The following is a 13593-nucleotide window of genomic DNA, read 5'->3' on the forward strand; positions in this document are numbered from 1 at the left end:
GCAAAAAAACTTTTGTGTACACCAGGAGACATTTACAACAAAGCTATAAACAACACTACTGTCCACCAATATTAAAAGGAATGACAAGTTATGACTTTCCATGCCTTCTAGGACACACAGTCATTCTTATCTACTCATTGGCCTGGGTAACACGTATCCAGGTGACACTGGGAAATACGCCTGCAATGTACCATTGCCCTTGAAGTGTACCTGCACACTTTCATGCACACTTGTGTGTACTCTACAACTGCACAGTGAAGAAAAAGAGAACAGAGAAGCAGAGAACTGTCCAAGGCTGCATCGCCTGTGAGCGCTGGAGCCTCAAGTAGAAAAGGTCTGCGTGACTCGATCTCAGCAACTTAACCGTTCTTCCAAAAAATAGCATCGAATACGACCAGCATCGATGCAGTAGAAACCAGTGCTAAATAAACAAATGCAAGCCCACAGTTTCTGTCAAGATCCTCACCAGGACCCCTAGTTTTCGGTCCCGGTCCCGAATGCCGGCTTCGCCCCACCTCCTATCACATCCTCCTCAGGCCTGGTGGAAAGCCGCATCTCAGAGCGCAAGACTGAGAGCAACTCTGGCCGAAAGGCCTTCCTCCTGACCACAGAACATTACCTGGAGCCACGAGAAGTGAAGAACCCGCGAGTGACCAACAGAATGCCCGAAGTGCAGCCTATGTACAAAAGGGACGCCGGCAAGCCACCACCACAAAGCTGAATGTGCCTCGGAAAGTCTGCTTATCCAGGAAACTTCCCTCAGGACTGTTCTTTGCTCCAGACTATGACCCAGGACTATTTCCCATGCTTGGAGTATCTTTACTATTTCCTACCATGGGTGCTCATCCAATCCTAAAATATGCCAGGATATTTCAGAAAATCTTGGCATTCCTAGAACACTGTGTCTGTAAATGAGACCAGGACAGATTTGGAATTTAAAAAGGCAAACTTGAGGCTCAATGAATGAATCTATGCACAGATTAGATGAAAGGTCTTATCTCATGGGATTTTTCTACCAAATTCTCCCCACCCTTGATATCCCGTTATAATTACAGATGACTCAGAAGTTTAGAAGACGAAACTCTGGGGAAAGTATTTCTTAAGTAGGTATAATATAATATTAGGGAAGGCAAATGCAAACACAGGATTTCTAGAGAGCATAGGCTAAGTCTGAGCCACATGTGCTCACCACAAACATGTTTGCGGCAGTACGGCAATTCCCCAAACAACGTGAAAATTAGTGGTGTGAGTCAAACACACACAGAAGTTTTTACTGAGGTAGCATTCGATTTTCTAATGACTTTGTGACCCATCACTGCTCTAACAGTGCTCTTGGAAATATACCACTTATTGGTGTCCAAACAAAACAGTCGTTAGCTGTCCTATCTGCTTTTCCCAAAAGTGGGCTAATTAATAAAGCGGCTGCATTAACTCAAGTTATATTGAATATGAAAAGTAAAAGGGAAAAAGGAACTCTCTGAGGAAAAAAAAAGACAAAGAGTCACCCCAACATACATAAATGAATCTGCTGATTTTCAGTCAAGAACAAAGAGAAGAATCAGGCACCTACCTGCCTCAATCAGTGGAGCTTGCAACTCCTGATCTTAGGGTGAGGGGTTCAGGCCCCCATTGATTTAAAATCAAAATTTTAAAAAAAAGAAAAAGAAAGATCGAAGTTAAGAAACAAAGGGTAAGAACACAGTAAAAAAGGATGGGGGTAGCATGTAAGAACAGAAGAGCAGCTGATCGTTGGGGAAACCTGGTTACAGAAGTTCCTTTGGCTTCAAACCCATCTGGTTTGTTGGGAGCACCACTGGTAGGGCATACCTAGAGTCAACTGGAAGAGAGTTGCCCGAGTTCACCTACAAATTAAGTGAAGTCTATGGCTTGCTCGAGGCAGAGTTCACAGGGTCAAAGTCCAGATAACCAGGCTACCAAAAAAAGAAAAAAACAAGCCAAAACTAGCTGTTCACGTTCTCATTTCCCAGACGTTCCAGTCCAACAAAATCTAGCTAATGTCATTGATATGGAAAACAAACAATCCTTGTTTATAAGAAGAAAAAATTCAACTTACCCCAAACCAGAAGAGGGTAGAGGAGAGGGAAAACAATGGACACACACTTAGAAATATAGAATTTATTTATATTCACTGTAAGACAGTTTCACATTTTGTACATGGTTACCGGAAGAGAGACAATACTCTCCGAGTATAACACGGCATTACATTGCCATCGAACATTGCTTATGCTGTGTGAGTCGGGAAACACTTATTTCCCCTTTAAAAAATTTAAGGCTCAGTTTCCAAAAGGTAATTTTTCCACTTATTTTTCTGTTTAAGGAACTGGCAACATTCTGAAAAAGACCTCAAAGTGGTGGAGGGTGAGGGGCTCACTCAGACCCCGCTGAAGACAACGTGATGCGTGGTTGTTAAGGGCTCCTCCTGTTTGAAAACACGTTTCAGTACAACATCAAATCAGGAGATAGGAGAGGCACTAGATACAGATCTTTAGTGTACAAACAAGGAAAACTTAAAACTTTATCAGCAGTTGCCAAATAAAAGGATTTATTCAAAATTCACCTACCTATAAATGCACACACACAGTAACCTGCACACACTTTTCTTTGGTACAGCTGACCAAACTGAAGTTCCCCTCTAAAAATATTTACATTTGCTTTCAACTTTCCGATCAAGTGGCCACAAATCTGCCCTTTCTCCTAAAGAACATCCTCCATTTTTCTTTTCGATCTTGCAATAGAAGGTAACCATGGAGGGGACCTTGAACCGATGTGTGATCTCACTGTTCAAGGGGCTGAAGGGGGAGGTGAGGGGAGAAGGAGTGAGAAAATTAATCACGAAGAGAGCAAGGGGATTTCTTCTGAGAAACACAGTGAGTTCCAAAAGTGTTTGAGAAGCACTTTTTCCCTGCATAAGTATTTCATTTGATTAACGATGACCTCATCATTTTACAAAAGGCAGGATCTGTTTAAAGTCAGCGAACTACCTTACAATTCATGAGGCTACCACTATAGCAACAACAAAAGCCAAAACGCCCCCCGACCCCGCTGGGTTCTGCTTTTGGCATAAAGAGGTAGAGACAATCCAACCTGTAGAAAAGATTAACAACAACAGCAAATAAACAAAAACAGTAAAACCAAACTACGCTCTACTCCCTTGCCAAAAACCCCAGCACATTCCATTTCTAGGGGCTGGTTCTGGGAAGCCACACTTGATGACCAGGGTAGCACGGAGTCCGATTCAGAGAGACCCGTTGCCCACAAGCATCTTGCTGTAATTCTTCTGCTGCTCCTCCTTGAAGGTGTCCTTCACCTTTGCTCTCTTCAGCCCTCCATCCCTGGGATTAAAAAGGCAAATAAATAAAAGATACAGACCAAACAGTGAGTTAAAAAGCATGAGCTGCTGATACCTGGTTATGCCACGACACCTAAATGGCAATGGGCCAAAGAACGCAGGCTTCGAAAGCAGAAAGACCCAGGTTTCAGTCTCTGTCCTACCACGCACCACAGCGTAGTACGTTGGGGAAGGAGCAATCCCTCTGATGCTTGACTAGCATATAGAATAAAAAAGTCAGGGGCGCCTGGGTGGCTCAGCCAGTTAAGTGACCGACTCTTGATTTTGGCTCAGATCATGATCTCAGAGTCAAGAGATCAAACCCCGCATCAGGCTCTGCACCAGGCATGGAGCCTCCTTGAGTCTCTTCCTGTGCCTCCACCCCTAGCCTCTCTCTCTCTCTCTCTCTCTCAAAAAAATAAGTTAAAGAAATAAACAAAATATAGAACAATATCTCCACGCAGTTTCTTTTTAGAATTTGGGGTTGCTATACTCATATTTGGACTTTATATTAAAACTAGGATTGTTTACCTCTCCTTTCCCCCAAGGAAAGCACAGTATTGTTATCTTTCATCTAATCAAGTGGTGTCTTATGTCAACTAGAAGATCACCTGGAACACTTAAAACATACACACAAGTAATGGGGAGGGGACTGTACGTATATGGGTAAATTACTTAAAGATAGGTGGGTTAATCATTATTCATATCTAATCCTATGTCTACCAAGTTGTATTTTCTTTTTTTTTTTTTTTTAAAGATTTTCTTTATTTATTTGTCAGAGAGAGAGGGAGAGAGAGCAAGCACAGGCAGACAGAGAGGCAGGCAGAGGCAGAGGCAGAGGGAGAAGCAGGCTCCCTGCCGAGCAAGGAGCCCGATGTGGGACTCGATCCCAGGACGCTGGGATCATGACCTGAGCCGAAGGCAGCTGCTTAACCAACTGAGCCACCCAGGCGTCCCCCAAGTTGTATTTTCATTCAAAGCACTACATATTTCAAGTATTTATAATCTTCCATATTCCAAAACAGACTCTGAATAAAAACAAACAACAAAATCATAAATTGCACTGAAGCAGTAGTTAGAGCCTGCGTAAGCAGCATTCCTTAATTCAGAGCCTGTGAATCTTTGAACTCTGTCCAGAGTGGTAAAACCAGCGCTGCCTGGGTTATAAGGACGCTGCATACCTTTCCTTCTTCGGACAACACAAAGAAACAACAAAGTGGAAGCTCTGGCAGGAGACTGGATTATAAGGGGCCACAATTTCTCTCCTAATGTAATGTCTTTGGTTTTGACCTCCTAGGGCGCATGGACGGTGAACTTGCTTACTTCATACTGTGCCTGTTTAATTTTAACCCAGCTAAGCACGAATGTTTACCAAGTGCTCTCTGATGATGATGAATGGATCACAGGTTAGCCCATGAACTCAATGCCACGAAGACAGAACTTGACCGACAAACAAACGCCTGCCTAAACCAAATCCAGGACACAGCCCACAAGTAGTCCTCGACTTGGAATAGACTGAGCTCCACACATCTTCCAGGGGCTCAGGTGGAGGAAATTCCCTTGAAACAAGGTTATAAATTGTTGTTAGCTCCCCAGAATTGTCCCCAAAAGCCTCTTTTATCCAAAGGAGCTACCTCTAACTGTTCACTGCATTTATGTGAATTCTGAATAGTAAGAACTAAGTGGCAGAGGGAGAGGCAGAAGACAGACCATTCTTTCTTTCCTAAGGTCCAGGCCAAAACTGACCAAAAAGCAACATTTGCCCCAAGCATCCTGACATTATTTTGAGGCAGCTCTCCTAAGCACTGAGAAAACACACTGCTCTGAGCACCCCAACTGTGCCTTACCCCTTCTAGAGACTTTAAAGTTTTGCCCAATTCCCCTTTGCAATGGCAGCAGATTTGAGTTCCTAAGGAGACCAGCAGTCATATATATAAGCCTGTTTAAGATGATACAGTCAAGTTCCCATTTAATCCAGAAAAAAAATTCATACCCAATATGTGAATGACACATACACCTGAAAAGGCAGTGAGGCTTTTTTTTTTTTTAAAGAAGTTAGGTAATTAAAAGTCATCATTTATAACAAAATTGCATACGGCCCAATAAAAGGGAATCGAAAAATTCTGAGGGTTGTTTTTTTAGGATTTTTTTTAAGGATTATACTCATTTATTTGAGGGAGAGAGCGCACAAGTGGGGATGAGGGGTGGTGGGCAGAGGGAAAGGGAGAAACAGACTCCCCACCGAGCAGGAAGCCCAACATGGGGCTCATCCCAAGACCCTGAGATCATGACCTGAACTGAAGGCAGATGCTTAACCCTCTGAGCCACCCAGGCACCCCCTAAGGATGCTTTCTGACAGATTTTGTTTAAGCCAATCTGAATGAGCTCTGTCCTGTGGCTGACTTGGGTAGGCTATTATCTTTTAAGGATTTCTTCCTCTCTTTGGTGTCTGAGGCTACTGTTCCAAAGCTCCAAGATTTTCATATGGCTTCAGGGCAGAAGCAGGGCTGAGAAGTCAGGTGAGAAAAAGCAGAGTAAAGAAATGAAAACAAGGAGCAGGAAAGAGGAAGCCAGATGCAGAGTGAACTTGGCTCACTAGGGCACTTACAAGCTAGGACCTGTGGAGTCTGTCATTTCAGGATGCTGTGGTATCCGTAATTTAGTTTCCCATATTTCGGCTTAGGTAGTGTGATACTACCTAATGTTTGTTTCAACCTCTCCTGACCCTCATCCTGACCTTAGGGCCAGCCAGGTGGCTGTTAAGTCAGGAACTCACACCCCGGGGCGGTCCCGGGCCTGGAATTAGAGGCCACCCTCCGCAGCTGCCACTCTAAGGCTGCCTTTGTTTTCCATCAACTTCCTAACCCTTGTTAATTCACACAGGAATTTTAGAAATGGGTTTTCACTACAGAAATTAGTGGCTTCCTAATTAGCATAACGGATGCCAGAAGCAAGTTTCCTGGGCGAAATGGGTTGTATCAAGATGCATGAATGGAGGGCGCCTGGGGGACTCAGTCAGTCAGTCTGCCTTCGGCTGGGGTCATGATCCCAGGGTCCTGGGGTCCAGTCCCACATCGGGCTTCTTGCTTAGCGGGAAGCCTGCTTCCCCCTCTGCCCCTTCCCTTGCTTGTGTTCTCTTTCTCTCTTTCTGACAAATAAATAAATAAAATCTTAAGGAAAAAAAAAAAAGAATCCAGCTAGTCCTTATTAGTTCTTATTCCAGAAGTTTAATTCCTGAGCAGTCCTGGGTCCCTCTGCAGGTTCAGGAGTTCGTGGCAACCGGCTGAGCCTGACTCAGCCAAATCCTGCTTCGAGAATGTGACTCTAAGTCCTCCGGCAAACTCTTCATGGGAAGTGTTTTGAAAACACCAAAAAAAGATAAACAGGGGAACTTAATGAACTTACAGGATCTGAAGTATGATTCATCTCTCATTATAATGTAGGTGGAGTTACCCCTCACTAATACAGACGGAAAGTATATGCACTTCCCCAAATTCACATAGTGAAGACCTAACCCCCAGTGAGATGGTATTTGGAGATGGAACCCTTGGGAAGTAATTCGTTTTACAGGAGGCCTTAAGAGCACTAATCTTCAAGGTAGGACGAGTGCCCCTTTAAGAAGACACATCTGTGAGCCTGCTGCCTTCTCTCTCCCTCTCTCCCCAAATTCACACAAAGGCGAGAAGGTGGCCGTTTGCCAGCTGAAAGGGAGAGAGAGCCCTGACCAGAAAGTGACCTTGCTGGCACCCTGATCTCAGGCTACCAGCCTTCAGAACGGTGAGAAAATACACTTCTGCGGTGTAAGCCGCTGGGGCTGTGGTAGTTTGTTAGGGCAGCCCGAGCCGACTAATACACTCACCTACACACAACTTTCCTCAAACAAAAAATTAAATCCAAAGTTCCCATAACGAAAATATTTCACTTATTTCCTTTCAAGTCTTTACGTTTTCTTCAACAGAGTCACAGCGAGCGTTGAGTATGAACAAGCCCATACACTGCCCCTGCTCCCAGGGCCCATTCCCCACCCCAAATCCATTCTCACTTTCTTCTTCAGCAGAAGAACCTTCCGTTTTAGCTAGACTTGGGCCTTCGGGAGCAAAGATGGCATTCGCCAGCCTTCTTATCGCGTAACTTGAGGTGAGCCAAGAGGGGGACGTGACATTCCCAGCACTGTCCCGTGCTCCTAAAGAGACGCGTGGGCCCCTACTTCCATCCCTTCCTGCGGGCCATCTTCTCCACGCGGAGTAGCGCTGGAGCAGGCATCTGGGCCCCTGTGGCGGAGGCACACGGAGGGTGGGAGAACACGGGAGGACCCGTCACACCAGCCTGCACTGCCTGCGTTTAAGCAGGAGGGGCAAACCTCTACCTTCTCGAAGCCATTGCCCTTTTACATAAACCACTGTCACTTTCAGCTAAACCTCTGCTAACCAGTACAATCAATGACATTACTGAACGTGATTTTTTAATAAAAAGAAAGTGACAGTACTTCTGAAAATGTCTTACCAGGGAAGCTCAGTCAACCCTCCTTGCACAGCAATGGCGGACTTAACCCTGTTAGCAAACTGGACGGCGTCTTCTCCTTCCTGGGGAAAAGACAGTTACCAGCACATGGTGGGAATAGAGTTTTCAAATAATTCTTGAATAAACTTATCATCGTCTTCAGATTTGTTTTAAAATGTAAGATTCAGGGGCGGCTGGTGTCTCAGTCAGTTCAGTGTCTGACTCTTGCTTTCAGCTTCGGTCATGATCCCAGGGTGGTAAGATCAAGTCCCACATCAGGCTCCACACTGGGCGTGACACCTGCTTAAGAGAATCTCTCTCCCTCTTCCCCTCTCCCCCCATGTGCGTGTCCTTGCTCTCTCTCTGTCTCTTTCTTAAAAAGGCAGATTCACATTTTAGCTCAGCACTGTTCTCAATCAGACCAAATATCATTTGTTCTATCAAGAAAATGAAGTATTGTTTAATTTGTATCTCTCATGTATATATATTTATTACACTCTTTATTAGTCTTCTCCAACATACAACATTCCATAGTATCTGTAGGTTCACTAAACCAACAGCAACTGTAAAAACAATTATGGAAAAAAGTCTCTGAATACAAAATAGCCTGATTTGAAGAAACCTGAATACATTTTTTTACTTTAAATGACCCATTTGCTGAGAAAGCAGAAAGGAAGTCCATCTCTAGCTAATGGGGGTAAGGGAGGCACCCAGGATTTTACATGAGTTTTCTCGCCGTGATCTGACTGGATAAAGCACCAAAGACCAGTTGCTACCTATAGATAGATACCTCTCTGGTCATGGGGGGCATGTACCACACGTCACAGACGATGGCCCAGCTGGTCATCATTCGAAGCAGGTAGCTCACCATGTTGTACTTACTACTGTTCCAAAATGCATCCCCAAACTGAGGGTTATACTGAGAAAAAAGAAAAGAAAATACATCCCAGTTATGAACAAAGTGGTGGCCTCTCTTATCCATATCAGTGGTTCTAAGATGACAAGCCAAACATCTCTATCAGACCCCCAGAGAAAGAGAAGCTACTTCGTTTGACAGAAGGGATTGAAGAAGTAAACCAGGCCAGCTGACTCCTCTGACCCGAACCCCAGAGTGCTGCAACAGAGGGTCCCCCCCGAGTCCGAAAGATCTGTCTCCCCACTTAACTGAGGGTGGGCAAAAGTGGGCACCATAACTCTTCCGCTTACTACCGACTGTGTCTTCATTACTCAACACGATGCCAGGCACCCTGTCCCCGGGGACCTGTCTGTACACACATCCATAGAGAGAGAAATATCCAGCAAACAGGGAAAAATGTGAACAGTTGGTGAATTGGAGTAACAAGTACACAGAGGCCTGGAGGAAGACCTTAGACACAAGAGGTCTTTAGAATTCGCTGGTTGGCTCAATAGTTCTAATATGATGACATCACAATTTCTCCCCAACCAGCCGTGTGACTGGGAGGCAGATTATATGACGTCTCTGAGACTCAGTTTACAAACTGAGAAAGTTTAAACTTGTGGTTTCTAAACATTCTGGCTTAGCAGAAAATTATAAATCATTTTCTTCAAATTACATCTAACGCAGAATGCAATTATGTAAAACAGATTTGAAAAAAGAAAAGATAGATACAGAGAAAAGAGAACGGTGGTGCAGATGTACATCAGTACAGTCACTAGGGAAAACAGTGTGCGTCCTCAAAGAATCAAACATGGAACGACCACATGACCCAGCAATCCTGCTTTGGGGTATATAGCCAGAGGAAATGAAAACAAGATCTTGAGGAGATATCTGTACCCCACAGTCAGTGCAGCGCAGTATTCATGAGAACCAAGATCCGGAAACAGCCTACGTGTCTGCCAACAGATGAACCGGGAAGGGAGACGTAGCGCATACCCAACGGAATGCTACCGAGCCGCGGGAAAGAAGGAAATGCTGACATTCGTGACAACAGACGGACCTTGAAAGCATCGTGCTGTCATGTAACTCAGAGAAAGGTAAATTCTTATAGTATCATTTATATGCAGAGTCTGAAAGAGCTGAGCCGACGGAAACAGACTAGGACGGTGGCTCCCCGGGGCCCAGGAGGAGAGCGGACGAGGTGCGGAACCAGGGAGATGCTGGTCGAAGGGCACAAACGTTCCGTTCTAAGATAAATGAGTTCCGGGGACCTAATGCACAGCACGGTGACTATAGTTAGAAATACTTGATTATACACCTGAAAGTTGCTAAGAGAACAGCTCTTAAATGTTCCTGCCGTAACAAAGAACTAGTAATTATGTGATCGGACGGAGGTGTTCGCTAAAACTCTGGTGGCAGCAAGCACTTTGCAGTACGTGAGTGTATCAAGCCAATGTGGTATACTATGAATTTACACGATGCTACAGGTCAATATATTTTAATAAAGCTCGGGCAGGGAGAAGGGTGTACAAGAGCTTGTTGTTCTTTCAGATTTTAAGGTTGAAGTTATACCAAAATAAAGTCACTGAGTCACTGCCCTTTTGGGGGGGCCAGGAAGGGGCACCTGTTTTACCTTAATTGCAACTGGATGTATGGTTCCTCCAATTTCAAAGCTTCCCTTTTTAAACATCATGACTGAAGTGTTGTTGATGCAAGTCCCTGCAGCAGTGGAAAGGAGGTGGTTTTCAAAGGTGGGTTTTTTAAACAAATTTTATTTTATTTTATTTTGTTTTGTTTTATCTGAGAGAGAGTCAGTGAGAGAGGGAACACAAGCAGGGGCAGAGGGGGAGGGAGAAGCAGGCTCCGTGCTGAGCAGGGAGCCCGATGTGGGACTCAATCCCAGAACCCTGGGATCATGACCCGAGCCAAAGGCAGACACTTAACTAACTGAGCCACCCAGGCATCCCTCAAACAAATTTTAAAAGGAATTATTTTGATAGAAAATAATCAAATCATAGCAAAATCATAGTTTACTATCATTTTGTGAAACAGATCAATCCCTGCTTAAGGAAGTAATTCAACAGCTCTACTCAAATTTCGTAACAAACTTTCGCTTTGTTATTAAATGCTCTAGAGATATAACTTCGGCAGAACAGGTGACAATCTCAATACTTTAAAATAAGGCTCTTTGAGGGGCCCCGGGGTGGCTCACTCGGTTAAGCGTCTGCATTAGGCGCAGGTCATGATCCCGGGGTCCTGGATCAAGCCCCACAACAGGCTGCCTGCCCAGCCAGAAGTCGCTTTTCCCTCCCACTTATGCTCTATCTCTCTCTCTCTCAAATAAATAAATAAAATCTTTTACAAATAAAAAATAAAAATAAGGACTTTTGAAAAATTATGGACAATACCTGTCCCAGTTCATTACACAGAAATGAGTTTTAAGATCAAAAAGGCACCATGACTTCCAAGAACAAAAACAAGAACAAAACATCATGACTTCCATCAAATGTCAAAAGAAAGCAAGGGATTACCAGCCCAGAGAAGGGCAGCTCATTCCTAGGGGACGGCAGATCCGGACCAAGAACGCCGGTCCAGAACAACCCAGCCCTCCCACGCTTTCCTGCCTGTCGCTGTCAACTGAGGCTTGATCGGCAGCCGCCCTTCCTTACCTTCAGGAAAGATTAATATGGGTAGTTTTTTCTTATCAGCAATGTGTTCTTTCAGTCTGTGAAGAAAAGCAACGGGTCAAAATGCCACCTTCATAAAGGTGGACGTTCAGTCCTCGGTCTCCCCCCACACTCTATCAGCACAAATATGATTACACAGCAAGACGGAGGGGAAAATAAGACGTAAGTAAAGGGAACCAACTCAAACTGGCCCTTTTCAAAAGAGCCAAAGGTCATCTGTACTATCTCAGTGGCTCTCCTGTCGCAGCCAGCCAACTTCAGTGCCTTCTGCCGACTCCTAACAAAGGATTTGAGGTCATCACGGACATGGGCTCTGGGGCCCCCATGTCAGGAGGGTTGTGTTCTTTCCCATGTACTTCTACGTTTGTCATCTGAGAATGGGAATACTGACTGCTGGACCAGTCGGCCTCATGGCCATGAAGTGTACAGAAACTCCTTAAATAAGTAGGCTCAGCTGTCCTCTGACACGGACACCATAAAGCTGAGAAGGGGCTTCCGCCTTGAGTCCTGCCTTCCGTGGGCCAGCCCTGGATTTCCAACTGCTCTCCAGGCGCTGGAAGGCTCAGATAGAGTCTTAGAGGCCCCAGTGTCCCACTCAATGATAAATACTCTCCAACTGGGGAAGAGTTTCACTGACCTTAAACAGATTTCAACAAAGACTTTTCATTTTACTCTGAAAAATAGGGCACGCCTTCATGTTTCTAGAAGCAATAAACCACAGGGCCTGCAGTTAAAGGCCTCAGACAAAAAGCTGTTACCCAATAAAAGCTTCTGGTAGCTCATCTCTATTCCAAATCCTCAAGCCTCCTGTTTCATAAAGAGCTTTAGCTCTGTCTGTCTCTAGATGGACTTAAGTGAGAATGGACTTCCGGCAAGAAATCAGCCAACTCTTTACTCAGCAAAACAGGTACGAATTATTTAACTTACAAGGTAGTAATTTTTAATTCTGAAAACTCAGTGACTGGGCTATACCCAAGCCACAGCAACACAAACGCATGGGCCTTCTAATCTCATACTTCCCGCTGTGACTACAGGCTTAAAATTTTTAAGAATGTAGCAAGGACAGGTGATTCAGCAGAAAAAGGTAACCACAAATAAAACTCCACATATTTTAGGTTTAATCCTTAGTACTGCTCAGCCCTCTTTGGCAGGAAGGCCAAGATTTATCAGATTTTATGCTACCCCAAAGGTTACCGAGTAACCTTTGTCACTGCTTACCTCTTAGTGACCAAGTGTCGATCCTTCATCTCTGAGCGTTCAAACCAGACATGTGGACAAGCCTTGACCATAGCTCTCTGAATAATTCCCATCAATCCACCATGGACCTGACCAACCTAAAATGCCATGAGACAAAAAGAAACATGTAAAGACACACCTAGGCAAGGAAAGCTTCTTTTTTTTTTTTTTTTTTAAGTACCAGTAAGTTCTTATTCCCCATGAAAAAAAAAGATTGGCCCTCTTCTACTGACTGAAATTCTTAGGACGTGAATGGCCAAATATAAGCAAAAAGACTTCTTTAGTAGCACCTTTGAATTTGAAGCTTAAAATACCCTAGCTTTAAAAAGAAGAAGTCTTCCAACTTAGTTAAGATAGTAGAAAGGCAAATTAAAAGTACACTGAAATACCACTTCACTGAGCTGCTCTTACCATGGCATAGCATCCATCCGTGGTCAAGATCAAGACGTCGATTGGGGAAGTATGGTTGGCAACACAAATGCCCCCCTTCTGGGGTCTGTACTGCCTGCGATTACAAACAATGGTAAAAAAAATAAATAAATAAACCTGGAGAATTGTCATTACTTTGCAGAACAGCTTCCATAGATTCATCCTATTTTGCTTTAAAAAGGACATTAAAAAAATACAGTTTCAAAGTATATGGTCCCATCTTAAAAAGGTTACCTCCAGGCAGTGTGATGGGAGTGGGGTAAGAGCTCAGGAAAAGGGGCCAATGACTTGCCCTTTATATATATTTACATTGTTTTTTTGTAATTGTCCATTTTCCTTTTATAATGAAAAAGGATGATTTAAAAATATTCGACTGAGTTATAAAGAGTCCATAAATTTAATATTGTGATATACAAGCTTCACTCAAGTACTTCCCTACAACTGCAGTCTTCGTAAGCATCACCTTTAGTAACCCCACAGTGACCCACAGAGTC

The 13593-nt window shown here is 44.1% G+C and overlaps 1 protein-coding gene across 2 annotated transcripts in view; it reads right to left on the bottom strand.

The window, feature by feature from the left end:
• Window positions 1–2121: 2121 nt before the first annotated feature.
• GPAT3 (glycerol-3-phosphate acyltransferase 3) overlaps window positions 2122–13593 on the bottom strand; it is a 59088-nt gene continuing 47616 nt past the window's right edge. Inside the window, exons 6-12 of one of the 2 annotated variants that reach the window (XM_044268213.1) lie at window positions 13082–13175; window positions 12653–12768; window positions 11417–11472; window positions 10381–10466; window positions 8640–8768; window positions 7853–7932; window positions 2122–3353 (exon numbers count right to left, since the gene is read on the bottom strand). In XM_044268213.1, coding sequence (XP_044124148.1) covers window positions 3257–3353; window positions 7853–7932; window positions 8640–8768; window positions 10381–10466; window positions 11417–11472; window positions 12653–12768; window positions 13082–13175 — 658 coding nt within the window. In that variant the 3' untranslated portion in view covers window positions 2122–3256. The remainder of the gene's footprint in view (window positions 3354–7852; window positions 7933–8639; window positions 8769–10380; window positions 10467–11416; window positions 11473–12652; window positions 12769–13081; window positions 13176–13593) is intronic. The other variant, XM_044268214.1, reaches the window with a different exon arrangement.

The sequence above is a fragment of the Neovison vison genome, chromosome 11 (assembly GCF_020171115.1).
Source record: "Neovison vison isolate M4711 chromosome 11, ASM_NN_V1, whole genome shotgun sequence".
Lineage (NCBI taxonomy): Eukaryota > Metazoa > Chordata > Mammalia > Carnivora > Mustelidae > Neogale > Neogale vison.